The following is a 26,005-nucleotide window of genomic DNA, read 5'->3' on the forward strand; positions in this document are numbered from 1 at the left end:
GGAAAAGACCCTGATGCCGAGAAGGATTGGGGGCAGGAGGAAAAGGGGACGACAGAGGATGAGATAGCTGGATGGCATCAATGACTCGATGGACATGAGTTTGGGTGGACCCCGGGAGTTGGTGATGGACAGGGAGGCCTGGCGTGCTGCGATTCATGGGGTGGCAAAGAGTTGGACACGACTGAGCGACTGAACTGATACCCTCTTAAATTTTAGTATTTTCTTCATTATGGATATTTTTGCATTTATATATAAAAATTAGTAACTTGATAACTGAGTCATTTGGGGCGCTTCATTTTCTCAAGGGATGGGCCCCGAAATACGTTTTTATCCTCTTGCTTTCTTTGACACAAGAAAGTTTGGGCTTAGCAGCTCACCGGCAATGGGGAGCCAAAGCTAAAGCTGGTAAATTTCCGATTAGCGCAGATTCCAAAGGTTTACCGTGGGTGGAGAGGCGGAACTCGCGGGGCGGGAGTGGGCGGGAGGGTGGTCACCTGCACCGCGGGAATTGGGTAAGGGGTACAGCAATTCTCCGCCGGCGGCGCACCAAGGGGGTGTGGCGCCCGCGCCCTCTCAGCCACCCCAGGACCCGGATGTACAGCGCGCGGGGCTCCCGGCCCGCTGAGAATGAACCGCGCTGCGCTCGAAGGCGCCTCACTGCACGCACTGGCGGCCGCTGCGCGGGCCAACCATTTCCTCCTCCCAGGCAGCTAGGCGTCCGGTCACGCACCTGGAGGCTGCCTCGCGACACCTGGCTGCATTGTTGTCGCCTCAACTGTCTACTCTCTCCTCAGACAGGACCCAGCACCCGCCCCAACCTGTGCCGGCCTTATACCCCTTTAAGAAACCAGACACGGCCAGGGGTGGGCGTAGTCACCGTGAGTGAAACGGGGAGGCGGGGGGGTGCGTAGTCGGGCAGCCCTGATTGGCCCGAGGCCCGGGCGGTGGCCACGCGCGCTTGCGCAGTGCGCGGTCGCGCGCGCCAGAGGGGAGGAGAGCGCGAGAGTGATAATTGGCCGCGGCGCGGGCCCCGCCCGCGAATGGAGGGCGATCACGTGACGCGACGGCTGGGGGCTCCCGGCGCGGGGGACGCTGGTGGCCAAGATGGCGGCGGAACTGGTGGAGGCCAAAGTGAGTGAGCGGCGGCGGCGCCGGCCAGAGCGGGCGGGGGTCGGGGGCCGGGCGGCAGGCCGAGGTCTGTGCCTTCCGCTCGGGGCCCCACGGCGCGGCCCGCCTGCGGCTCGGCGTCCTGCCCCCTCGCCCGCCCCTGGCCTGGGGGCTCCGGTTGCGGGCGGGGCGCGGGGAGGCCGGGGGCGGGGCCCCCAAAACCTCACCCCAGTCTCCGAGCAGGGGGTTCAGCCCCCCCAGGCGTGAGGTTGGGTCCTCCCCTCTCCAACCCGAGCGACTAGGGTCCAGATCGCGCTGAACACAGGCACAGGGCCGCGCCTCCAGCTTGAGGCACATTCCCCCCGGACAGCATGACGGGTTGGGCTGCTCGTCCCTTCCTCGAGGTCGGCGCTTTTTGGCTTGGGGGAGTGTCTGCCTCTCACCGCTTCCCATGGTATAGTGGGCTGGCATCTGGGTCTCAAGTCTCCTCAACCAGCTGATAAGGCTGCGCTTGGCGGCTCTCTGCTCGGAAGGGTCCTCTGACTTTTCTGCCACCACTTCCACCATCCTGGGTGATGAGCTGAGGATCCTGAACCGCCCCCAAACACAGGGTGTCTCTTGGGGGTCTGTACCCCAGGCTGGGGTTTAGAGCCCTTATTCAGCGCCCGCTCTGGTCCCAGAGCCCCGCCCCCTCCTGACACCCTTCTCACCCCGGAGTGGGCGCGGTGTTAACTGAGCTTGCCTTCCCGGTGTGATGGAGCCTTGGTCCTAGTGTCGACTCCTTCCTAACTCTTTTCTCTCAGTCATAGGTCCTGGGTTTTGCGTTCTTTCTCACTCTTTCCCCTCCCGACAGCATTTGTGCGGCTTTGAACTCTGCTCCTGGGAGCCCTAGACTCCACACTCGCAGGATCAGACCCCATTTCCAACCCCAGCTGCTTCCCTTATACTCACGCCATCACGAGTCTACTGCTCAGACCATACTCCTCACACAGCCCCTCTTTAGATCTGTTTCGACACCCCAGCTCTGGCGTCTGAAGCCCCGCTCTTTCTGCGGGTCTCTTACGTTGATCCTTGAAGTGTCCCCAGTTGGTTGCAAGGTAGGCTTCTTTAAAATGGGTCCTAGTCTGTCTCCTCTGTATTGCTGTCTGGGGTCCACATTCTACATCCCACGGATGTTACTCCTTCTAGCTTGAGACCCTTTTAACCGTCTTGGGACTAAGTTGGGAGCATCCCTCTCCTAGGAAGTATTTACTGTCAGATGCCCCTGCGAGGTGAGGCTCCAGAACCCTTGCCCCTGACTAGGCTAGGTTCTTGCCTGAGAAGTTTACTCAAGGCCGCTCATCTTTAGGAGGTGGGGGACGGGACCTAGCAAGACTGAGGCCCCGCCCCCTCCCCGACTGATCTCCCCTCCCAGGGGTCCTGACCTGTAAATGTTTTTTCTCTCGCTCCTCCCTCTCCCTCCGTCTCCCTTCGCTTCCCACGGGGATCTGAAATACAGCCCTCACGGTTCTGTGATTATCGGGTATTACTCTCCCTCCACCCCTGAGTGCCCTCCGCCTATACCTGCATCACACACGCGGCCACCGCTCTGTTTTGAGAAATTGAGACTTGCCCTAGAGACGCAGGGGTCCAAACCCTGCCAGCCCAAGGTGGCAGCCTGTGGCCTGAAGTCCCCTGGAGCCCTGAAATTTAACCTCCTCAGGGCACTGTGGGCCTGTGGCTCTAGATGCAGGCCTGCCACTCCAGCCAGAGAGTAGGGTCTGAACTATTATACCATCTAGGGCCTTGAAATATGATCTGATGAACTCTACTTGACCCTTCCATGACTGCGGCCCCCTCCCCAATTAGATCAGGTTGATCCTTTTTCAAGTTCTCTAAACCATGAGCCTCTGTCCTAGGGGGGTCTCAGGACTGCCACCCAGCCTTCTCTGATCCTCTGGAATCTTCCTACTTCTTCAGCGCCTTGCTGTCCCATGGAGTGCTTTACATGTCATTGAAATGACCCGCTCTTTGAGGCACTTTCTTAAACCTTTCATAGTGATAACCAGAGACTTATCTTTTGGGATGCAAAATGGGCTGATCTGAGAGGTGAGCAAGGGGGACTTATTCATATACTTGGAAATCTGAGACTCTTCACCTGAGGCCCCTGAGAGGGGTTGGGGGGAAGGGTTGGGCTGGGCACTCCCCTAGAGGGTGTGCAGCCATATGCTCTGAGTTCTGAGTTCCTGCAGTGAGGAGCCCGTGTTCAGTTGAGTGTGGCTGTTGTATCCAGGCCGCTGTTTCTCTATGCGGCTCCTGAGGGGCCCAGAGTTGAGGCTCTGGAAGCTGTTGCGGGCCTGGCGCTGTTTATAAACACAGATCTGAGGGGCAGGCGGGTCAGGATAAAGCCAGGCAGGAAGTGATCTGTGTAGTGCTTGGGGCTTCTTCCTGAATGTTTGCGCCCTGCTCATTCCCCCCCTCCCACCTCCGCCCAGTGTCAAGGGCAGGCTCCTGGGTAGTGGCAGCTGCTGAGAAATCCGAGTCCTGAACATATGGCAGCTCAAGAGGTGTGCCCCAGGCTGCGCGTGCACAGGCGGCTTGCGGATGTCCCCAACCTGGTGGAAGGGGCAGGTGGGGGCAGGGGCTCCCCAGGGCAGGGTGCCCTGTCGTGGTCAGACTCTTAAAGGCCAGGCCCACCTGCTTCAGGCTCAGTGGCTGGCGGTCAGCTCTTCCACATGACTTCGCCTCTCCCCTTGAGTGCCTTGGGCCTCTTCCAGAAGAAACATCTTGTCTGCAAGCCTTTCTCCTCTGTTCAAGGTAGAAAGTCAGGCTGAGGGAGGCAAAGCCTCTTTGTTTGCAGAGTTTTCGGATTCTGTGGGGGCCTGCAGACCGCTGGGTCCCCCACCCAGGGGGGGGAGAGCCTCAGGAGTCCAGATACCGCCAACGCTGCTGTGGACACATGGGGAGGCCTGGCACCAGCTGCTTCCCTCTTGGAGCCTCAGTTTTCTCACCTGTATAGTGGGCGCCAGTCCCAGTGAGATTAATGAGTGTAAAGGCTGGAGAGCTTGGCATGGTGGGCGTGCCCCATCTGCAGCATGGGAAGAGGAAGATCCTGCAGCAGCAAAAGGCTCCCCCTTCAAGGCTTTGCAGGCAGGACTGGGCCCCCCTCACGATTGTGAGGCTGACAGGGACCCAGGCTCCTCTGGGAACCTGGGACAGAGCTTACACTTGAGCCTCAGGCTCCTGAGTCCTGGGGCCACCGTCACATGGCACTTCTCACTCACTCTTTGATAGCCAGGAAGCACCAGTGCCTTCTGGCTTTGAGGCCACTGCTGTAAACAGCCTGGCAGGGGTCCTGCCCACCTCAGACCGCCGGACTTTTTCTAGTTGCTTTTAAGTGATTTCTTGATTTCTCTGGCTGCTGTCCTGCCCTGGGTTCGCCAGCTTTCCACGTCCACACTTGTCGCCTGTACTTTTTCTTTTTTCCATTTTCCCTGGAAGTTTCTCTTTCCCACCACATTTCATTTAGCACAGACCAGCTTCAGGGCTTTGCACAGGTGGCCCCCAAACCTGGCTGACCCATCCTTCTGGGATACTTTGCTTATGGAGCATATTAGGGAGTCCACAGTATCATGGAGGGCAGGCCACTGCTGATCAGTCCCACAGAAAGCATCAGGGTCCACTGTGCTCTTGTGTTTGATCAGATTTCGTTGGAGGGACACCACCAGGTGATACTCACCAGACCTCAGTCATCGCTTTGCCACAGCTCAGTTACAACCTCTGACTGTTGGGTCCCTGTGCTTCTCTTTTGGGGGGGATTTTGCCCCTAGGGGTCACTTGCTGATGTCTGTGGGACGTTTGTGGTGGTCATGACTGGGATTTGGGGGGGCTTCTGGCATCAAGTGGGTGGGACCAGGAATGCTGCTCCATACTCCACCATGCCTAGGACAGCCACACCCCAGAGAACGATCCAGTCCCGAGGTCCGTGGTGCCGAGGGGAGGACATCTGCCGGGGTGACCTGTAGATTCTTTGATGGCCTTAGCAGCGCTCAGCTGAAATAAGCCGGTGCAGGGGCAGCCTGGTAGGGAGGAATCACCCCGGTTCAGAGTCAGGTTTGGATCTTGTCTGTAACTGGAGCTCAACCCAGCCTGGCACGGGTATTTGAAGGACCAGAATTAAGTATGTAATCACTTACCCAGCTCAGTCCCCGGCAAATGAGTTGTACTGAGCAAGTGGTGGCTACTGTCCTCTGGATTGAAGGGAAGATGTGTTTGTGGCCGATGTTGCCGACGTTGGTTGAGTACTCATTCTGCTTCTGTGCGTCATCTTCTCTGGCCCTTTCCGCATGCTAATGGGGTAGACCTGCCATCCTCCCTGACGAAGAGAGGCCATCGGTATTCCCAGCTAAGGAATGGCTCAGACTGTTGACCAGGAAGCAAGATTCCCAGCTTCTGCCCTGGGACTGCTTTCAGGCTTGAAGATGGTAAAAGAGGACCTAAAACAGAAGCATTCGTGGTGTGGGGGTGGGGTGGGGGTGGGGGGCAGTCAGAGAAGATTTTGCTGCGTTGGTGATGCTGAGAAAGGCTGGAGGAGGGGAGCAGGGCTGAGCTGGGATGGGGCCTCACAGGGAAGGGTGAGCGCAGGCATGGAGGTGGGACCGAGCCCAGGCTGGGGGGGCTCGGTCTTCCCTGCCACCCTCCCAGTTGGCCCGGGTGGCCCGTCACCCTGGCAGCATCTCTGTCTGAGTGTGTGTGTCTGTGGTTGCTCTTCCCCAGAACATGGTGATGAGTTTCCGAGTCTCCGACCTTCAGATGCTCCTGGGTTTTGTCGGCCGGAGTAAGAGTGGACTTAAACATGAACTTGTCACGCGGGCCCTCCAGCTGGTCCAGTTTGACTGTAGCCCCGAGCTGTTCAAGAAAATCAAGGAGCTCTATGAGACACGCTACGCCAAGAAGAGCTCAGAGCCTGTACCCCAACCCCACCGGCCCCTGGACCCCCTGACCATGCACTCCACCTATGAGCGGGCCAGCTCGGTACCCAGGACTCCCCTCACAGGCCCCAACATTGACTATCCCGTGCTCTATGGGAAGTACTTAAACGGACTCGGACGGTTGCCTGCCAAGACCCTCAAGCCAGAAGTGCGCCTGGTGAAGCTGCCCTTCTTCAACATGTTGGATGAGTTGCTGAAGCCCACCGAGCTGGGTGAGTCCCTGCCCCACCCCAGGGTGGCCCCGCCTCCCAGGTTCTCCCGGCATCCAAGGCCCACCAAGTGGCCAATCAGGAGCATTTTCTGGGGGCGCATCAAGAGCTAAGGGGCTGCATGCGGGGGGCTTGCCCCTCCCAGAAGACACAGGGACCCACTCTTGGGTCCTTGAATTAGTGAGCTATAGCTGTGTAACAAGTTACCTTAGATCCCAACAGCTTGGAGTAGCCAACACTTCAGTTTCTGAAGGTCACAACTTGGGAGTGGCCTAGCTGGGTTGTTTTCACTTGGGGTCGCTCAGGGGGTCATGGTCCAGCTGTTGCCAGGGGCTGCCTAATCTGAAGGCTCGACTGGGGCATGGGTGGCATGCTTATTCATGGGACCGAAACACCAGGTGTTGGCTAGAGACACCAGCTCTTGCCACATGGGCCTCTGTGGGCTGATTGAGTGTTCTCCCAGCGTGGTGTGGAGTGGTGGCTTGTTTTCCCCCTGACTGTGATGGGGCAGGGGGAGGGGGCTGCAGAAAGGGAGAGAGAAAGTGAACATGGTCACACGTGTGAGCATGTGACCCCACTGGAAGCCAAGGGCTCCCCTGCAACCTCAGCTTGGAAGTAGCATGTTTTTGCTTCTGCCGTATCCCACTGGTCACAGGGACCAATTCTGCTGCACTGTGGGCAGGGCCTTTGCCAGGCTGGACCACTGGGAGGCAGGGATCACTGGGGGCCACCTGGAGGGGTGGCCGCTCTGCTCTTAGTCCTGGTGGCAAAGGAGCTGGAGGTTTGATCTGAGGTTCAACCTGATTGCCCCACCATCTCTTCCCCCCTAGCAGAAGGCTGTTTCCTAGTAGGCAGCCTGTAGGAGTGACCCTGGTCAGCAGGATCAGACCTGTCCACACAGGCAGGCCATCAGGGTGTGGGTAGGTGTGTCTACAAGAGGCAGGCGCAGCCACAGGTGGTGGAGATGATGTCGCAGAACCTTGTTCTCCTTTCTTTATCCCTTCTGTTGACTGAGGACCTGCTGTGTGTCAGGCCTATAGGGTGGCACGTGAATAGGCCCCCACCACTTCCATGCAGCCGGATGACTGGGCTGGGAGTGGGTGTCAGCCTGGACTCAGCCTCAGAAGCTGCCCTGAGCCCCCCACCCCTGCGCCACAGCTTCCTGGGCCTCCAAGGCTCCAGAGAGCGAGTAGAATGCAATGGGGTGCTTGTGGTCCCTCCAGTTTTCCCAGGTCCCTGAGTGTTCCTATTCACCCACACACTCCTCTTCCCCCTCACCCACACACTCAATCACAGCGTATCTCTGAGGACCTGCAGGGTGGGGGATGCAGACAGAGCCTGCCATGCTTGTAGAGGCTCCCTGCTAGCACCCTTTGCTTGGGGCCTCCAGGTACCCCAGCCTAACCTGGTGCTGTGTGTCCTGAAGCCCAACATGGTGGGCCCTGGTCACGAGTCAGTCCCAGCATGCTGTGCCAGAGGTCATGGCCGCTCCACGCCCCCACCCACCATGCCCCTGGCCTCGTGGCTCAGTCCCTCCCAACCCTGCTGACCCAGCACCCTGCCTTGTTCGGCGGGGGCCCCCCTCTCTGCCCACAGGCTTTAATTCCAGCCCCCACCTGCTGGCCCCTCTGTCCTGCCCTAGTTGAGAGTGGTAGGGGAGGGAGGACTGGCGGCTACCTCTCTCCTTCTCCCGGCCACCCTTGGACTTGGGGAGGGTGGAGTCAGATCAGAGGTAAAGAAAGGTGCCACTGATGGGTGGTCTTGGGGTCTGAGGCCCGCACTGCAGCCCAGGGCTGTGCCCTCCACTGCCTTCTGTCTGGCATCAGGAGGTGTTTCTCACCAGCCTCCAGGTGGGGGCAGGTTGGCCCAGCCACACCTGTCATGGGGGTGACGTGACAGCACTGGGGACCCAAGGCCCTTCCCTGAGTTTCTCTGTCTCTGCTCCCCCCACCCTGGCCTCTCTTGATGTCAGGACTCATTCCCCAACAACCCCCAGCACGATCCCTGTAGACTGTGGGGCCTCAGCCCTGGCTGGCTGGCTGTTCTGAAGACTGAGCTGACAATTCAGACTCTTTCCTAAGGACTCAATCACCATCTTTGCAACAGGGAGGCTGGGTTTTTACCCGGAGGCTGTGCAGCAGGCTCGGCACTTGGCAGGGGCCAGGGCCAGGACTGGAGGTGACTTTGAACTCGGGGCGGCAGCCTCCTTCCCTGGCCTGGACCATGGGCTTCCTTCCTGCACACAAATGTGCAGTCACTCCCGGCCCACAATGCATCTCTTTGCCCTGAGCCCCCGGGGACCCCGGTCACCTGATCTCCGGGAGAGTCTGCTCCCCTGTCTGCACCAGGAATCACTCGGCTCGGCTCAGAACAAAGAGGCCAACCCCACCCTGCCTGTGCTCCCACCCATTCCCCTGCCCCTCCCCCAGGATGCACCCTTCTCCCGAGTCTCCAGGACCCCCAGGGGCTGCCCACGGTCCTACGGGAAGGCGTGATTGAGTGAGCACATACACCGGCCCTGAGCCAGCTGTCCCCCTCTGCCCTGGGACCAGCCATTCTGGGCACCTCCCCACAGTGCCTTCTGTGTCTGGCACAGTCCAGGAGCCCCCTCAGGAGGCTCAAGCCAGCTTCCCCTTCTCCCGCACCCCAGGTCCTGACCTGCCACCTGAAAGGAGGCCCAAACAGCCTGGTTGTGTTTCCCAGAGCAGCCACCGGCCGGCTCCGGGATGGAGCCCGCGCCTGGCCGACAGGAGACATAAATCACGCATAGAGGAATGTTCGGGTTGGGGGAGGGGAGGGGAATAATGGAGCCACAGACCCGGAGCTGGAAGGACCTTAGGAGGCAGATGATCCACTCCACAGGGGTGGGGATGGCTTCCAGAAAGGTCAGGAGACTAGCCCAAGGTCACACAGCATCCTGAGGAGGGGCCCCTGGAGCCCTGTGCTCGGCCAGCTTCCCCGCTCTGGGCCCTCCCTGCGCCATGGCTGCCTTGCTCTCCTGTGGGGAAGCACCGTCTCTGAGCCACTCTGGACTCCGGGCCTCATTTCAGGACTGGGAGCCCAGCCGTCAGGGCCAAGCATCCAAGTCAGAGGCGCTTACAGGGGGCCGGGAATGCAGTCTTACTTCCAGTGCTGCTGCTTGGGTCTTAACCCCCTGATGGCCTGAGGGTCCCCCAGGCCTGGCCACTTGGGCTGTCAGTGAGCAGAGGCTGACTGGGGAGGGCCAGACCTCAGGGCCACGGTGTGTGGGTGAGAGGAGGTGCTGTCATGAGATGCGCTGGCAGAAGGAAGGAGGCACGACCTGGCCCTGCACTGCCCCTCGGGGCTCCCAGCATCCTGTGGGCAGTGCCTTGTGGGGTGGGACCACTCAGGCGGCCTGGCCGGGTGATCGAGCTGCCCTGCCCAGGTCGCCTTGTGCCCCAGGAGGTGGTTGGCTGACTCTGGTGGAGAGCCACCAGTCTAGCGCCCGCCCCATTGGGCAGAGCCTGCGTAGGTACCTCATTCAAGGTCTAAGCCCTTTGGCTGGTATTGCCCAACTGATAAGCAAGGCAGTGGGGTCCCTGACTGGCAAGGAACACTTTGAGCAGCAGTGGGGGTTGTCAGTACCAGGAGCCCTGTACTGTGCATTTGTTGGGAGGTAGCTGTCAGGAGAAGGCAATGGCACCCCACTCCAGTACTCTTGGCCTGGAAAATCCCATGGATGGAGGAGCCTGGTAGGCTGCAGTCCATGGGGTCGCTATGAGTCGGACGCGACTGAGCGACTTCACTTTCACTTTTCACTTTCACACAATGGAGAAGGCAATGGTAACCCACTCCAGTGTTCTTTCCTGGAGAATCCCAGGGACGGCAGAGCCTGGTGGGCTGCCATCTCTGGGGTTGCACAGAGTTGGACACGACTGAAGCGACTTAGCAGCAGCAGCAGCAGCAGCAGCAGTCAGGAAGGCTTCCTGGAGGAGGTCACAATCCCACTCAGACCTGAGAGATAAGTAGTAGTTAAGCTGGACATAAACGGGTTGGTGGGTGTGATCCAGGTGGAGGCCCAGTGGTGAGAGAGCTCGTGAATGGAGGCCGTTGTGACTGGAGCACGGTGTGGCGCAGGCCAGGGGCAGGAGAGCGGCTTGGACGTGGGTGCCTTGTAGGGTGAGGGGGACTGGCTGGCGTGTCCTGAGGGCTTCCCAGCTTTTCTGGGCTGTATTTTACCTCTGTTCTGAGGCAGAAAATACCCCTAAGGTGCAGAGAGACAGAGTCACCTGCCTGCTGCCCCACAGCCTGGTGTGGGACCCACCCCGCCCACAGGCCCTCCGTGGCCTTCTTGGCCACCCCATGCCATGGGACCCTGGATGGTCAGAAGGCGTCCTGTGTCCTGTGTCCCAGCTCCAGGGGCAGGTGGCCTGAGCCCCTGGGCTGCCTTGGCCTTCCCTCTCTGTGGTGGTGGGAGGGTCTCCGCCAGCTCTGCAGCACGTGGTTGCCCTGGGGAGCGCCCAACACGGCCTGTGAAGGGCTCCTTGGGTGGAGGTGGTTTTCCTCACAAGGCCTCCTGCCCACAGGCATCAGTCCTGCCGGAGGAGGCTCACCTCCATTGCCCATGATCCCCTCACCTCCCAACTTTCTGCACAGCCCTGGTTTCTACCTGCCCAACATCCCTCCTCCCTCCTGTTTTCTCCACTTACTAATGCCCCCCCCCCACCTCCGCCGCCCTGCCGCTACAACCAGAGGAAGCTTTTAGACAGCAGGCTGATCCCATTCCTCCTCTACTCCAAGCACTCTCCTGATCTGCTGGCTTGTCTGCAGATCCCCTCCTTGTCCTCACTTGCTCCCCATCTCCAGCAGGTCCTGCTCCGGGGCCTTTGTGCATGCTGTTCCCAACATGGTCCTCCCTGCTGCACAGCCTGATCTAAAGCTCACCTCCCTCTCTTCCTCATCACTCTCTCATCCTCCGAGGCCTGGGGCTGGCTTGTCCCCACCACATCCACGGGTCAGAGTGGGTGCAAGCAGTGTGAGCAAAGGCTTGGAGCTGAGAAGCAACCGCAGGCTGCAGGGAGAATGGTGAGCCCCTGCTTCTGCATTCATTCCTCCGCTAATCCCGCCAGCAGGAAGTCAGGGGTGCTCACCCCAGGTGGAGGAGCTGGGGTTTGAATCCAGAGCCCCTAACTGGGGCTTGTTGTACCCACCCGCCCCCCTCCATTGTGAACCCCCTGCTCTGCTCCCAGTCCTGGGCACCTCTTTTACCTCCTCTGGGACTGCACCCGCCATCCTGTTACCACTGGGGCCAGGCCTTGTCTGGGAGGAGCGTCCTTGGGAGCCCAGGGGCAGGGGCCTACCAGCCGAAGATGGAAGTAGGAGGATGACCAGTCATAGCCAATCGAATTCTTTTATATATATATGAAATATATATATTTCATATATATAATAAATATATATATAAATATTTATTTATTTATTTATCTGGTTCTGCCGAGTCTTGGGACTTCTCTGGTGGGTCAGACGGTAAAGAATCTGCTCGTAATGCAGGAGACCGGGATTTGAACCCTGGGTTGGGAAGATCTCCTGGAGAAGGGAATGGCAGCCCACTCCAGTATTCTGGCCTGGGAAATCCCAGGGATACAGCACAATGGATCTTTAGTTCCAGCATGTGGGATCTAGTGCTCCAACTGGGGATCAAACTCTGGCTCCCTGCATTGGGAGCTTAGCCACTGAACCACCAGGGAAGTCCCAGCCGATTGACTTCTTGAAGTCTCTTTCTGTTTAAACTTTTGTAAAAATATATATTTATCTGAGAAAAGGCAGGTTAACAGCAAAGCGGCCAGGTGCTTGCTCCTGCTGCTGCTGTCTTCTCTCTGTGCAGTGTGCCCCTGCTGCTGGTCTACCCGTAGCCACCACCTCCACCCTCCCAGTACAGTCGAGTACCTGCTGAGACCATTACGTATGCTTTGCTGGCGGTGCTTTGCAGGGCTGCCTGGCTCTCTGTCAGGGTCCCAGGGGAGGTTTCCCTGGTTCACTTGCTCCGCCTGCCGTGGACCCTGGGGCAGGGTTCTCCCTTTAGTCCGGGAAAGGCTCTGAGGCCTGTGGGTGTGCTTGGGGCTGGGAGGGCGTGTACCTCCTCCCAGCCCCCACACCACCTGGCAGGGCCTCCCCCACCCCCGGCTGTGCGGCATGGGTGACAGCAGAGGTACTTTGGTTCAGTGTCCACAGTGAACCAAAGACATGGGGAAATAGTGCTAATTTTCAGGACAGAGGTTTTGGAGAAAAAGGAAGCTGGGAGGGAAGTAGGGGTTGCCGGAGTTGCTGGTGGGCTGGGGTGGGGTGGGGGTTGCAGATTTTAAATAAAGCCACTCGGGAAGGCTTTCGTCCCAGTGGCATTTGCACAGACTTAAAAGACATCAGAGCTGTGTAGATAGTCGGGGGAGGAGTGTTCTGGAAGAGGGGATGGCCCGCGTGCAGAGGCCCCAAGGCGGGATGTTCTTGGCAGGTGGCGAGCAGGAGGAGGAAACCAGGGTGGCTGCGGTGGAATCAGGGCCACCAGGGCTGGGGACAGAGCCCTGCCCCCATCACTGCCCCTGACCCCTGAGCTGAGGGGAGCCAGGAGGGGTCTGCACGTTGATCAGATGAGCCCCAGTAGGGAAGGGGCGCCTTTGGAAGCCTGTGCCAACAGAATTGGTCAAGAGGAGCCAAGATCGGAGGTGGGGGTGAGAGTCGTGGAATCTTGGCCTTGAACAACTGGGAGGGTGGGGCCACCCCTGGAGGTGGACGGCAGAGGCTTGGGTTTGGGGGACGCCCGCCCTCTCCCAGCGGTGCAGCGTGTGCTGTATCCCAGCCTAGGTGGCAACTGGCCTCCCCTGGCCACTTGGCTTCCTGGAGTAAGAGTCAGCCAGTCTGGGCTGACGGCTCTGGAAAGCGCCACCTGCCGCTGCTGCATGGACTCAGGACCCAGCCGCCAGTGACCTTTCTCTCCATTTCTGCTCTGTGGCTGGCCGGTGGGTGGGCCCTTCCCTTGCCTTCCAGGAGATTCTGTGGGGTTGGGGGAGTGTGTTTGACCCCCAGCTCTGCCTCGCAGCCCAACTCAGGTGCTTTGAGGCTCCTCCCCCAACCCCACAAATAATTGCCCCAGGCTCTTCAGGCAGGTCTGGGCGCATCTGCAGGTAGCCTGCTCAGCCCAGCCCTCCAATTAGGCAGCCTTCTCAGGTGCCCAGCAGAGACTCTGGAGGGATCAGTCCTCCATGCAGACAGGAGCTGGCAGCTTACTGCTCACTGAACACCCCCAGTAATGGTCCATTCCTGGTGGTCTCAGGCATGAGGGGTGCCCAAGCTTGAGTGGGAACGGGTCTTGGGCTCAGTGAAGCTGGGGTGGGATCCCTTGGCCCCACAAGGTCTGGCTTCTGGGCCCCAGCAGCTTTAACATTCACATTCTGTTTGCTTTTTAAATTTTGGAATTCAGAAGGTTCTGAAGCAGGGGTGGGCTCCTGTTCCGGGCGTGTGCTGAGGCTTTTGCATTACGGGGCAGAGTGGGGATGTGGAGGCAGAAACTGTGTGGCTCGTGAAGCCGATAATATTTATACTCCAGCTCCTTCTAGAGACAGTCTGCCCACCAGTGTCCTAAAGGGTTTGCCGTGGGAAGAGAGCCGACACCTTGCCTCCCCAAGGCTTGTTGCCAAGGCTGTGGTCAAAGCCAGTTCTGGCGCCCCCTCCCCAGGGGCAGCTGTAGCGCAGACGCCCTCCTCGAGTTTGGTTCTGCACCTGGCAGCCTGAGCTGCACGCTGCTCTGCACCTGCTCTTCCTACTTAAGCTGTCCTGGGGGTTGGCCTCTTGTCGGAGCACAGAGAGCCACCTGATGGGACCTACCGTGTTCACGGGGCTTAGTGTTCCTCCACGTGGGGCCACAGCACACAGGCGGGCGTTTAGGTCCTTACCGTCTGTTGCTGCTAAAAACCGTTCCGCATCCCGTCTGACAGCGGTCCTTGGTCCCCCTGTGTATGCGCCACCTGCGGTGGCTGCTTCTGAGGTGTTAGTCATTTTGGTAGACAGGGCTAGCTTGCCCTCCCTAGAGGTTGTCACTCCTACCAGCCATAGCCTCCTCAGCTTGTCCGTCTTGTTGGTGTTTTTTGGCCTTGCCACACAACTTGTGGGATCCCAGCTCCTGGATCGGGAATTGAACCCAGGCCCCCCTGCAGTGGAAGTGCAGAGCCCTAACCACTGGACTGCTAGGGACGTCCCAGCCTCATCAGTTTTTAATCAAACTTTTCAATCCCTTCCAGTCTGCAGTCATGACTTCTCAGTGTAGAGGATTTTTTGGTTTGTTTTTGGTTTTGAGGGGTGGTTTTTTTTTTCTTGCTTCTTCAAATTTATGTTTAAATTGAGATATGATTGACATGCAATAACCTGATACGAGCTTCTGGTATAAAGTGACTTCATGTTTTGATTCATCACAGAATGATCACCACTCCTCAGGGTAGTTTTAAATTTTTAAACTTTAAAATCCAGTTCCCATACAGTGAAATCCACAGATACTTAGCTTGTCATTTGAGTTGTAGCAGAGGCACGTGCTGAGTAACCCCAGTGCCACCAAATACAGAACATTTCCCTCACTGCTGAGTCGCCCCACCGCCCCACAGCCCCCAGAGGCCGCATCCATTCTGAGTTCTGTCACCGTGGATTAGTTTTGCCTCTTCAGGAAGGTGACGTAACACACACAGCATGGCCATCTCCGCATCTGCCTTCTTTGTTTCAGCTGTACGGCTTCACGTCTGTTCATGTCGATGAATGGATTACAGGTTTTATCGTATGAGGGACCACAGCTTGTCCACGTGTTCTTCTATTGCTGGTCACTCGGGTTGCTTCCAGTTCAGAGCCACTCGGAATAGATTAGCCAGGCATTCTTGCACAAGTCTTTTTGTAGACTTACTTCTGCTTATTTGGGAAATACCTTTAACAGTGGGTTGCTGGTTACAGGGCCAGGTGTATTTATTAGCCATTGGCTAACAGTTTTTTCCAGGGTGGTTGTTCCATGTTACAACTATGTTCCCTGTTACCTCAGCAGAGAGTTCTGGTTGCTCCACATCCTTGGCAGCACTTGGAATGGCTGGCCTTGTCATTTTAGCCATTGTAAGTAGAAGTTTCATAGGGTTAGGGTTTGTGTATTTATTGGCCATGCCTTGAGTGGCATGCCAGATCTTAGTGCCCTGACCAGGGACCAGACCTGAGCACCCCCGCAGTGGAAGTGCAGAGCCTCAACCAGTGGACCACCGGGAAAGTCCCTGTGTAGAGGTTTTTAAACCAACCTTGCATTCCTGGGCCAGATCCCAGGGGGCCAGACTGTTTGCTCATGTTTTGTCAAAGATATTTTACATTCATGAGAAATGGTCAATTGTGTTTTCCCCTTCTTCATGCACTTCTGTCAGGTTTTGGAAGCAGGGTTATGTTGGCCTCATTAAAATGAGTCAAGAAGTGTCCTTCCTCCTTTACTTTCTGAAAGAGTTTGTCTGTTTTATTTATGTCCTTGCTGAGAGGCTTGTGGAATCTCAGTTCCCCAACCAGGGATTGAACCCCGGCCCCGGTAATGAAAGCCTGGAATCATAACCTCTAGGCCACCAGGGAATTCCCTGGAATAGTTTATATGTAGTTCATATGATTTCTTCCTTAAACATCTGATGGAATCATGAGTTCATTTTTTTTTTTTTTAACTGATAAAAAGCTTTTCAAACTTCTGTATGTTTGGATGCTAGTCTTGATAATCTGTGTGTTTGGAAGAGTTTGTTCATACCCTCTACATTGTTGGATTTATTGGTGTGAAGCTACAGCCCCCTCTCCTGCTTCCCCCGCTCCCCCACCCTGGTCAAAGGCCTGAGGGTCTGTACTGTTGTCCACCTCTCGTTCCTGACAGTTTGTATTCTCACAGTCTTAACTGTTCAGTCTAGCTCAGTGTTTATCAAAGAACTTTGGCTTTGTTGGTTTTCTCTGTTGTTGGCTTTCTAGTTCATCGACTTTCATCTTTATCTTTAGTTTCCTTCCTTCTAATGGCTTTGGCTTTTAGTTTGTGCTTTTTTTTTTTCTAGCCTCTTGTGGAGGAAGCATAGAGCTTTCATTTTTAAATCCTTTTCTTTCTTTTGTGTCTTAAACCCATTTCATTTAAAACACACACACATTTATTTATTTATTTATTGGGCTATGCCAGGCCTTAGTTGTGAAGTGGGATCTTTAGTTGTAGTGTGTGAACTCATAAGTTGCAGCCTGTGGGATCCAGTTCCCTAACTAGGGATGGAACCTGGGCCCTCTGCATTGGCAGGTGGATTCTTAACCACTGGACCACCAGGGAAGTCCAGTTCTCAGCCCTCTTGAACAGAGGGGCTGTAGAGGCTGCTACTCCCCGAGAGGCCCTCAGTGGGGGACATGGGGGATGTGAGTGTTCCCTGGACCATAGGCTGTGATGAGTGGCCCCAGGAAGGGGCAGGATCCAACCTCCCACCATCCCCGGTGGGCCCTGCATCCATCCCACCTGGGTGGGCCCAGTCTGAAGAGAGTCAGGCCTGGAGGGATGATGGTGGTTGGCACCCTTGCCAGGGCCCAGGCCTGACCCTGACCCCACGTTTGTTGTCAGTTCCACAGAATAACGAGAAGCTTCAGGAGAGCCCCTGCATCTTCGCCTTGACCCCCAGACAGGTGGAGCTGATTCGGAACTCCAGGTGCGCTGTGCCTGCCACCAGGCAGCCCGGGGAGCCATCACCAGGAAGGGTGACCCCCACCACACGCTCTCAGCACCTTTGACCCACAGGCCCCAGGTGGGCCAGTCGTCCCCCTTTCACAGGGTCCCCCTCACTGCTCCCAACATCCAGGATGGGGGCGTTCTCTGTGGGGTGTGGGGCAACATCCTGCCCCCACCCCCTTAAGGCCAGGAGCCCCCCAGTGGTGACCACCTGTGTCCCTTGGGGGCAGGACCACCCTGGGTGAGCAGACAAGGGAGGCAGGCTGGTCCCAGGCTCTGACTCTGCCCCTCGAGGCCTTCGGTTTCCAGCTGGGACAAGTCACCACCACGGCGGCCGCCCGGTGGGCACAGGGCCCACACCCACTACCCCTCTTAGCATCCATACCGGCCCCCATTCTCCAGAGAGAGATCATTTGCCCAAGTCACCAGCAAGTAGACAGTGGGGCAGAATGTTCTAGGCAGCGCCCTGAGGCCTTTGGTTGCCTAGGGAGGTCGTGGGTTAGTCCACCTGGCTGGTCCCTGGCGAAGGCTCAAACTGGCTGCTGGGCACAGGCCCTCTCACTGACCCTCCTCTGCTCCCCACACAGAGAACTGCAGCCTGGGGTCAAGGCCGTGCAGGTTGTCCTAAGGTAAGCCCAGGTGTGCCTGGTCACAGGGGCGGGTGGGGACATGACCCTTGCCCACCTTCCCCTCCACCATCCTGGATGGCTGAAGTCCTGCCTCGCCCCACCCCAGGACCCTTTCAGACTGTCTCTGCCCCCACCTGATCCTCCCTTTCTGCTCTCTGGCCTTGTCCCTGGATGTACCAGCATGCTGCCGCCCCGCCCCCCGCCCCCCTGCCTCAGGCCAGACACTGGGTCCCTGAGGACCTCACCACACCCGTACAGTCTAGCATTGAGATCCCCCTGTCAGGCCAGACCAGACACAGGTCATGTCGTCTCCCCCTAGGCCCACATCTGTCCTCCCCACCTCTCCCAGTGGGCCCACTCCTGTCCACGGTGCTCGTGACCCCACGGTCCCCATTGTCCTTGCAGAATCTGCTATTCAGACACCAGCAGCCCTCAGGAAGACCAATACCCACCCAACATCGCCGTGAAGGTCAACCACAGCTACTGCTCGGTGCCGGTGAGTGGATGCCCAGCAGCCGGGTCTGCTGCGGGGTGGGGCCGAGTGCTGGGGGGCGGGGGGCACAGCACCTAGAGGTGGTCGCAGCCGGCACATCTGCCCCCAGGGCTACTACCCCTCAAACAAGCCTGGAGTGGAGCCCAAGAGGCCGTGCCGCCCCATCAACCTCACCCACCTCATGTACCTGTCCTCGGCCACCAACCGCATCACTGTCACCTGGGGCAACTACGGCAAGGTGAGCGGCCGGACCTGCCTGCCTGCCCGAGCGCCTCTGCCCAGCCTGCCCCTGCAGCCTGGCCCTGACTAAACCGCCCCTTCCCGCCCCGCCACCCCCAGAGTTATTCCGTGGCCTTGTACCTGGTGCGGCAGCTGACCTCCTCGGAGCTGCTGCAGAGGTTGAAGACCAGCGGGGTCAAGCACCCGGAGCTGTGCAAGGCACTGGGTGAGCCCCGGGGCTTTTGGCACTGCTGGGTGGGGCTCCCCTCGGTCCCTGGTGCTGACCTCCAAATTTGCTGGGGCTTGTTGCTGTGGGCGGGCCCTCCATGGAGGAACCTGGACTTCCAGGGTCCAGCTGTCACCCTGGGGTTGGGGCGCTCTGGGAGATCTCTAGAGAGTGCAGAAGGAAGTGGGGAGCCAGACCGGGAACCATCAGTGCAGAGGCCCTGAGGAGCGACGAGCCAGAGCTCAGTGAGTGGGCACAGAGAGGCAGGGTGAGGGCCACCGAGGTCCATGGGGCAAGGGGCCTTGGAGGGCTTGTGGGGGAGGGGAGGACCCCTGTGATCAGTGGTCCAGGCACGTGCTTCTGGGCTGATGTGCAGAGACAAGGGTGCATGGGGTCAGCGCTCAGAGGCTGAGGATGAGGGTCTGACCAGGGATGCTGAGACCATTCAGTTTGGGTTGTATTTTTTTCTTTTTTCTAAACCAATTAAAGGGAGTGGGGATACATAGAGCATTAGAAGCCCAAAGTGATAGCTTAGATAGGCAGATAGAACCTTCCTGCATCCTACCCTGGGGCTGCCCTGTATGGCAGTGGCTTGGGAATTCCCTCTCTGGTCACCTGGAGGCCCTGGTGGGCTGGCTTCCAACTCCATCCTCATGCAGTTCTGGGCAGCAGGGCCTGGCCAGGTCCGTCTGACCAGTGGAGACACTGAGGCCAGCGTGGCAGAGTTAGGGCTCTGTGACCCCAGGGCCTCAGCCTAAGCAACCCCTCTGCCTCCCCTCATTTTCTTCAAAGGGCCCTTTCTTCAACCCTACCCCCACCTGCCTGTTTGCCTGTGGGGGCAATGGCCAACGTGACCAGAGGAGGTGGGCTCCCCACATTGGGCTTGGCATGGGGCTGGGCAGGGTCATCCAGGCACTGTGGGCCCAGGGTTGACTCCTCACTGAACGGCCAGGAGCAGCAGTGTGGCAGCACAGTGTGTGGGCCAGCTGACCGCCTGCTCGGGCAGCCGGGCTTGCTCTCTGCTCGCAGCACGGAAGTCTATTGTGCATCTCACCGGAACCTCTCCACTGCACACGCCCTCCCTCTGTCATGTGGAGGGGGACCAGGGGCTCGCTGTGAAGCGTGGTGTGCGCTGGATCCATTCTCAGCTGCTCTGGGTCTTTTTGAGGGGGCCAGGGCCTCGGGGTCTATCCTTCATTAGTACTTCTCAGCCAGAGAGAGGGGCCACAGGGTGGCTGAGAACAGCAGGGCACTCCAGGGTGGGGACAAACTGGCTGGTCACCCTCAGCCCGATGTGGGAGGAGGAGGAGGGAACAGCAGAGTGCCCTCCAGTGTCCTCCAGCTCCCTGCGCCCCCTGCAGGCCCACCCCCAGGGCTGCAGTGCGCCATTTCCTTCCAGGCTTTTTTCCCTCTACACCTCGTGTACTCATAGTCAGGTAGCTTTGTGGTTGGCGCCCACTGTCTTCTGATTTGTGAGAGAAGCAGGCTTGAGCGGTACAAGGGAGCTATCTCATGGGCTTGCTCCTGTGAGCCCCCAGAGGGCCCCCAGAAGGTGCTTCCGGCCTTGGGGCTTCCCAGCTCTTGGAGGCCTTAATTTTTATCAGAAAGAACAGTCACGGCAGGTGACCTTTGTCAGCTCATCTGGGTCTTTCCAGAAAGGGTAGGCTTGTCGGGGGCCCCCTTGTGTGCACTCAGATTGTTGTCAGAATTGAGCGGCACTGCCCAGGGCTCTTTAACATTAGCTGCTCCTCATAGTCCTGGGCCCTGGAGCTCAGACATGTGTCCCATCACTGGGGGAGGTGGGTGTGATGGACTTGCCATGTGGACCCTCTGAAGTGGGGGCACTGAGCTGTTAGCTGCTGCCCTCCCGAGCATCTCTGTGCGCTGAGGGAACCCGCTGCTCAGCCCTGGGCCTGCAGGCACCCCTGTTCCTCCCCGCTGACATCGGTCACCCCTTCCCACAGTCAAAGAGAAGCTGCGCCTGGACCCTGACAGTGAGATCGCCACCACGGGCGTGCGGGTCTCCCTCATCTGCCCGGTGAGTCAGCGCATGAGGTCATAGGGGCAGCCAGTGGTGGGTGGCACTGGCTGGGCAGCTGTTCACACCCATCCCTCTGCCCCCGCAGCTGGTGAAGATGCGGCTGTCGGTGCCCTGCCGCGCGGAGACCTGCGCACACTTGCAGTGCTTCGACGCAGTCTTCTACCTCCAGATGAACGAGAAGAAGCCCACCTGGATGTGCCCGGTGTGTGACAAGCCTGCCCCTTATGACCAGCTCATCATTGACGGGTGAGTCCCAGGGGCGTGGGGACCCCTTGCCTCCCTGGGCCTTTGGAAAGAGGAGCGGGGCCCTGTGACCCCGTGGCCTTCATGGTCCCTCCCGGTGCCTCTCATCCCGTGGCAGCTCCGATGGCCCCGGGCTAGAAAGAGAGGCCAATGTCAGCCCTGGAGGATCTGTCAGGGTCTTTGCTGTCTGCTTGGCGATAGTGTAGCTTCGGGTTCAGAAGAGGGGCTCCAGACCCGCAGGTCTGCTGTTGCCCCCTGTGACCTTGCATTTTCTGAGCCTGTTTCTTCCCCCGGGAACCTGCACAGCTTGGGGAGCGGCTTCTCCAGCAGTGCTCAACAGAGGCTTAGTCGCATCTTTCATGTGGAAGAATGAGGCGGACACGCATCTCCCCAGCACTCTGCCCAGTTCTGTTGTCCCTTTCCTAGGGGGCAGCAGTGTGCGGTCAGACTGTCCCCTGAGCCTAGCCAGCAGGCCCTCCCCACACTGAGGGGAACATGGGGAACGAGGCCATTCTCCCCAAAGGGAAACTTCACTCTGGGCTTAAGTTTCCAGAAGCCCAGCACCTGACTGCCAGGCTCCTGCCAGGCGCTGGCCACACCCACTTCTGACCCCAGAGCTGGGGCTGGTGGGGGTGGGGGCCGGGTGGCCCAAGCAGGAGGGGCCATGGGGAAGCTCTGGACAGCTGACTGCATGACGGCCCCACCCACATCCGATGGTCGAGGTGCAGCTGGGGCCAATGCTGTGAGGAATGGGGTAGCCCTGACCCGCAGTGGCCGCACGTTGCTGGTCCTCACCATCAGACACTTGTCTCAGTCCACTCACTGCGTTAGATGTCTTGCGAGCCCTCCCTCTCATCTGCTCAGGGAGGTGGGCTTTGATCATCCCCACGTTACAGATGAGGAGACTGAGTCTCAGGAGGGGCGTCCCACAGCCCAGGCCCCAGCTCCCAGGGGGCCAGGCAAGGACTTGAAGAAGCAAGTCCAGTCAGGCCAACTGTGAGCCTGGGTCCCCTCCCAGCAGGGACCAAGCCGCCACTCCCAGTGTCCAGCCTGGGGTGGGGTGAGGAGGCCCCTGGGGCCGGGCACCAGGCTGGGCCTGAATGGCAGCTCTGTTCCCGGCCTGGCAGCTGTGCAGCCTGGGCCCGCCTCCCCCCACAGGCCTGGAGCAGGTCACTTGGGCCCAAGTGCTGGTAACTCTGACAGTTCTAGGGACACACAGGCCTAGGGCTGAGTAGTGTGATGATGTCCCACACAGACTGTGATTCCATCAGCCTGCGGGGCCTGAGTGTAGCCAGGGAGGCCTCTTGGAGGAAGGACCCTTGAGTCATACAGTTCTTCCTCAAGGCTTTGCTGTTTTGTTTCTGGCCCTTAGCTGGGTGATTTAGGGGGCCCCCAAAGAACTCCATCCTTCAAGGAACTCCCCTGTGGGCATGTGAGATGGGAGGACTGAGCCAGACACAGACACTGTTACTTATGCTCTGCTTAGAGGAGAAGAGGAGCATAGAGTAGGGCTTTGGAGGGTGAGTAGGAGTTTTCCAGGTGTGACATATGGCAGCCAGAGCTGTGCTCATACTGTGGTGACCAGGGGGTGATGGGGTTTGGAGGGGCCCCTTCAGCCACAGAGGGTGTCCTGGACAAGGCCTCCCTCCTGTGTGATCGTGACGGAGGGGGTCAAAGCCACCTCTAGGCAGGTGCAGTGTGGATGTTGAACAAACGCTGAGGGCTCTGGTGGGTGTGCCCTGCTCTCGGCCGCTTCCCAGACCCTTGCAGCTGCTATAAAGTGTGGGTGCTGGGCCCGCCTCACCGTGCAGGTGGGGAGACTGAGGCCCAGGAGCAGCTGTGGCAGGACCAGAATTCAGGCCTGCTGTCACATGGCCTCATGCCTAGGGGGACTCAATCCCCCACCCTACCCCCCAGCCTCTGCGTCTCCAGCTATAAAGTAAGACTTGCTGGCGGTCCATCCATTAGGAGCAGCACCTGGGGGTGCTTCCCGCAGCCGCCCTTGGGGGGTGCTGCTGGCTGCAAGTGGCCTGGGCCCCTCCTCCTCTCCGGTGAGCCCAGAGCCTCTCAGGGCCTTTGAGCCCCGTGTGTCTCCTTTCTGAGCCCCAGGTTCCTCATCTGTAAACGCGGGCAGCACAGTGTCAGGATGGGAGGGTGGGGGCCAGGTAGGGGGCCCTCCTGTGGCTTCCCCAGGCCTCATGCTCCAGAGCAGCTCCGCCGTCATCTTGCCATGGGGGTGGGGGTGGTGACTGGAGGGCTCACTGTGTGTGGCCCTTGCAGAACCTCAGGCCACCAGGTGTGGCCAGTGCTGTGTGCTCACCCCTGCTGCTTCCTAGCCTGGATCTCCCTGCCTGCAGGGTGAGGCGGACCCAGGGCCCACCCTCCGCAGCAGCTACAAGGGTCTGGGGAGGGGCCAAGTGCCCAGGCCAGGAGCAAGGCACACACTAGAGCCTCTAGCTTCTCTTCAGCATCATGCCCTGAAGCACTGTTCTGGAGGAGGAGATGGCTCCTGGGGAGCACAGTGCAACCCTGGAGTCAGCACCCCTCTTCCTACCCCTAGGCTCCTCTCCAAGATCCTGAGCGAGTGCGAGGACGCGGACGAGATTGAGTACCTGGTGGACGGCTCGTGGTGCCCAATTCGCGCCGAGAAGGAGCGCAGCTGCAGTCCCCAGTGCCCTATTCTTGTGCTCGGTGAGGCCACCCACCTGTTCCTGGGGCTTGTCTCCCGCCCCACCGCCTGTTTATCTGAAACACGACTGTCCCGGTGGAGTCAGTCCCTCTAGAGAGGGGCATCCAAGGTGGTCAGTGAGCAGTCAGAGGCGGTCCAAGTGCAGCCCCATCCAGAGTGCAAGGGGCCTGGGGGCATCAGGCCCCTCGCCCTGTCCTCCAAAGTGGGCCGCACGGCCAGGCTGCCCCTTCCCCTCTCTGGCCTTGATTCCCCTGCCCTGCAGGTTGGCAGCACCCCCGAGCATCTGTCCCCTCTCCCCTGCAGGCACCTCGGACGCCAATGGGCTCCTCTCTACCCCCAGCGTCAACGGCGGGGGCGGCAGCGTGCTTGGGGGTGCGGGCAGTGGAGGCGGCCCAGTGGGCAGCGTGGAGAATGGGAAGCCAGGAGCTGATGTGGTGGACCTAACGCTGGACAGCTCGTCGTCCTCAGAGGAGGAAGAGGAAGAAGAGGAGGATGAGGAGGACGAGGACGAGGAGGGCCCCCGGCCAAAGCGCCGCTGCCCCTTCCAAAAGGGTCTGGTGTCGGCCTGCTGACTGCTGGCTGCCACTGCGCCAGCCGGACACTCGACTTTCCTGGTGCTCACCACTTGGAGGGGCACAGGCAGGCCTTGGGCACAGAGGGAGGAGTGATTTTTTTTTTCTTTTCATTGTTGTTCATTTTGTTTTTTCCACCCCTTTCCCTGGCTCCTGGCACCTGTACCTCTGGACTCTCCCATCGGAGGATTAAAAAAAAGGAAAATGACAAAAAAAAAAGTATAAAAAAAGAAAAAGAAAACAAAAAGCAAACTGAAAAACAAGGCAAGCCACCCACACAGCCGCTTCCCCGGCCGGTGTCGGAGCCCAGAGTCGGAGCCGACCCTGGGGGGAGGCCCGGGACGCCTTGACCCCCGACGACCATTCCAGCTGGTGCAAGGGACCGGGTGGTGGGAGTTCAGGGAGGACCGGCAGCCAAGTGGCCCTCTCCCTGGCAGCGGTGGCAGCAGTGGCCACAAGTCTTGACATTCATCTGTTCTTTTGCTTTCTCTCTCCCTGCTAACATGCTCTCATGAGAGCCCAGAGCAGGGAGCCTCTTAGCCAAGAAGCCATGGAGTGGGTGGGGGTTGGGATGGGGCCTTGGGGGGGCAGGGGTGGGCAATGGGGGGATGTGGGGGGCCAGGGAGGGTTTAGCCACAGATGTGTTGTATTTTTTGAAAGTGCAATAACTTGGTATTTTGAAGACTCGGCATGTGGCCAGGGCCCCCCCCACCCCCACCCCCCTGGCAGCAGGCGGGGGCCCCAGGGCGCGGCACCGTGTGGCGTGGTTGGGGGGTGGGTCTCAGTTTTCTAGCCAGCTACCTCGGTAACTCCAATTCAGGTTAACTTCCCTAGGGAACAGCGCAGGTGTCCACGGACACCGCCTCCTCGGTGGGGTGGGGGCTGCCACTTCGGAGGGGTGGCACGGACCTGCCTGGCCTCTCCATTTGGGGTGGTTCCTCCCCCATCTTCTTGCTCTTGGGTTTTCCGACGGGTACAAGGCCTGCCCGGCTCCCCCCTCCCCCGGGAGCCTCACTCTGGTCTTCCAACAGGACTGGGCGTCAGCTCCCCGCCCGGCCCCACCCGCCCCCCAGTGGCTCCCAGCCTTGGGGGGTGGTTCAACGACCATGGGGGTTCCCGCAGCGGCCCCAGACGCCTCCACTGGGTGCCCAGCCCCCCGCCCAACACCCTTGTCCCCTGGAGGCCGCACCTGGTTCTCCAAGACCGCCTGTGCCCGCCGTTCTTTTTTTGCTTTTATTCTTCCCTGCACCCCTCACCCTCAGACCCCAGAATAATTTTTCTTTGTATGAACAGAACTCTCCTAGTCAGGAAGCAATATCATTTCAGGTCTAGAGAAGAAAGGGACGTAAATCTGGTCAAGGGCAAATTCAGTTTTGCTGTATAAACTCGGTTGCGCAGTTCGGCCCCCCCTCTGTCTGCACCGGCAGCTGAGGGCCGCTGTTTTCTAATATTTGTATTCTAATTTAATTGTTTTTTAAAAACGCAAATAAAAAAGTCAAGGTGAAGCTACCATAGTGTCCGCCTCTCTGTGGGTCAGGGGCCATGTCCGGGAGCAGAGGACAAAGCCAGAAGCCCATCCACGCTCCACGCTCCTGGCTGTGCCACGGGATCTTCTGGCTTCAGGAGGCACAGCATCCAGTCCAGTCGGAAAGGTTCTACCTTGAACTTTGAGGTTCAGTGTGTGTCTGCTGGGCCGGGCCAGTTCAGAAGAGCCACCAAAATACAAGGAGGGTCCCTGCTCACTCTGAGGGGCCAAGAAGATACACACATGGCTAATAAGCTCATAGGAAGATATCATCACCAGTCAACGGGAATATGTGCCCCTCATCCCCACTAGGATGGCTAGTCAGCAAGGATCGGGGAGAAGTGAGGCCCTGGAGCAGCCGCAGTGGGAGAGTCCCGGCCAGGGTT

At 58.8% G+C, this 26,005-nt stretch overlaps 1 protein-coding gene across 3 annotated transcripts; it reads left to right on the top strand.

The window, feature by feature from the left end:
• The first annotated feature begins 578 nt into the window (after positions 1-578).
• Positions 579-25,603, top strand: PIAS4 (protein inhibitor of activated STAT 4). Of its 3 annotated transcripts, none has more exons than XM_025293218.3 (11): positions 579-878; positions 5,863-6,289; positions 16,878-16,962; positions 17,570-17,611; positions 18,017-18,107; positions 18,214-18,342; positions 18,444-18,549; positions 20,514-20,587; positions 20,676-20,836; positions 23,394-23,524; positions 23,826-25,603. In XM_025293218.3, the coding sequence occupies exons 1-11, from the start codon at positions 594-596 to the stop codon at positions 24,092-24,094; spliced, it is 1,800 nt and encodes a 599-aa protein (XP_025149003.1). In that variant the 5' UTR covers positions 579-593; the 3' UTR covers positions 24,095-25,603. The 3 variants fall into 3 exon arrangements, with proteins under 3 accessions (XP_025149003.1, XP_025149006.1, XP_025149005.2); XM_025293221.3 differs by lacking the exon at positions 579-878 and adding an exon at positions 974-1,131; XM_025293220.3 differs by lacking the exon at positions 579-878 and adding an exon at positions 5,448-5,570.
• Positions 25,604-26,005: the final 402 nt, after the last annotated feature.

Source organism: Bubalus bubalis, chromosome 9 (assembly GCF_019923935.1).
Source record: "Bubalus bubalis isolate 160015118507 breed Murrah chromosome 9, NDDB_SH_1, whole genome shotgun sequence".
NCBI lineage: Eukaryota > Metazoa > Chordata > Mammalia > Artiodactyla > Bovidae > Bubalus > Bubalus bubalis.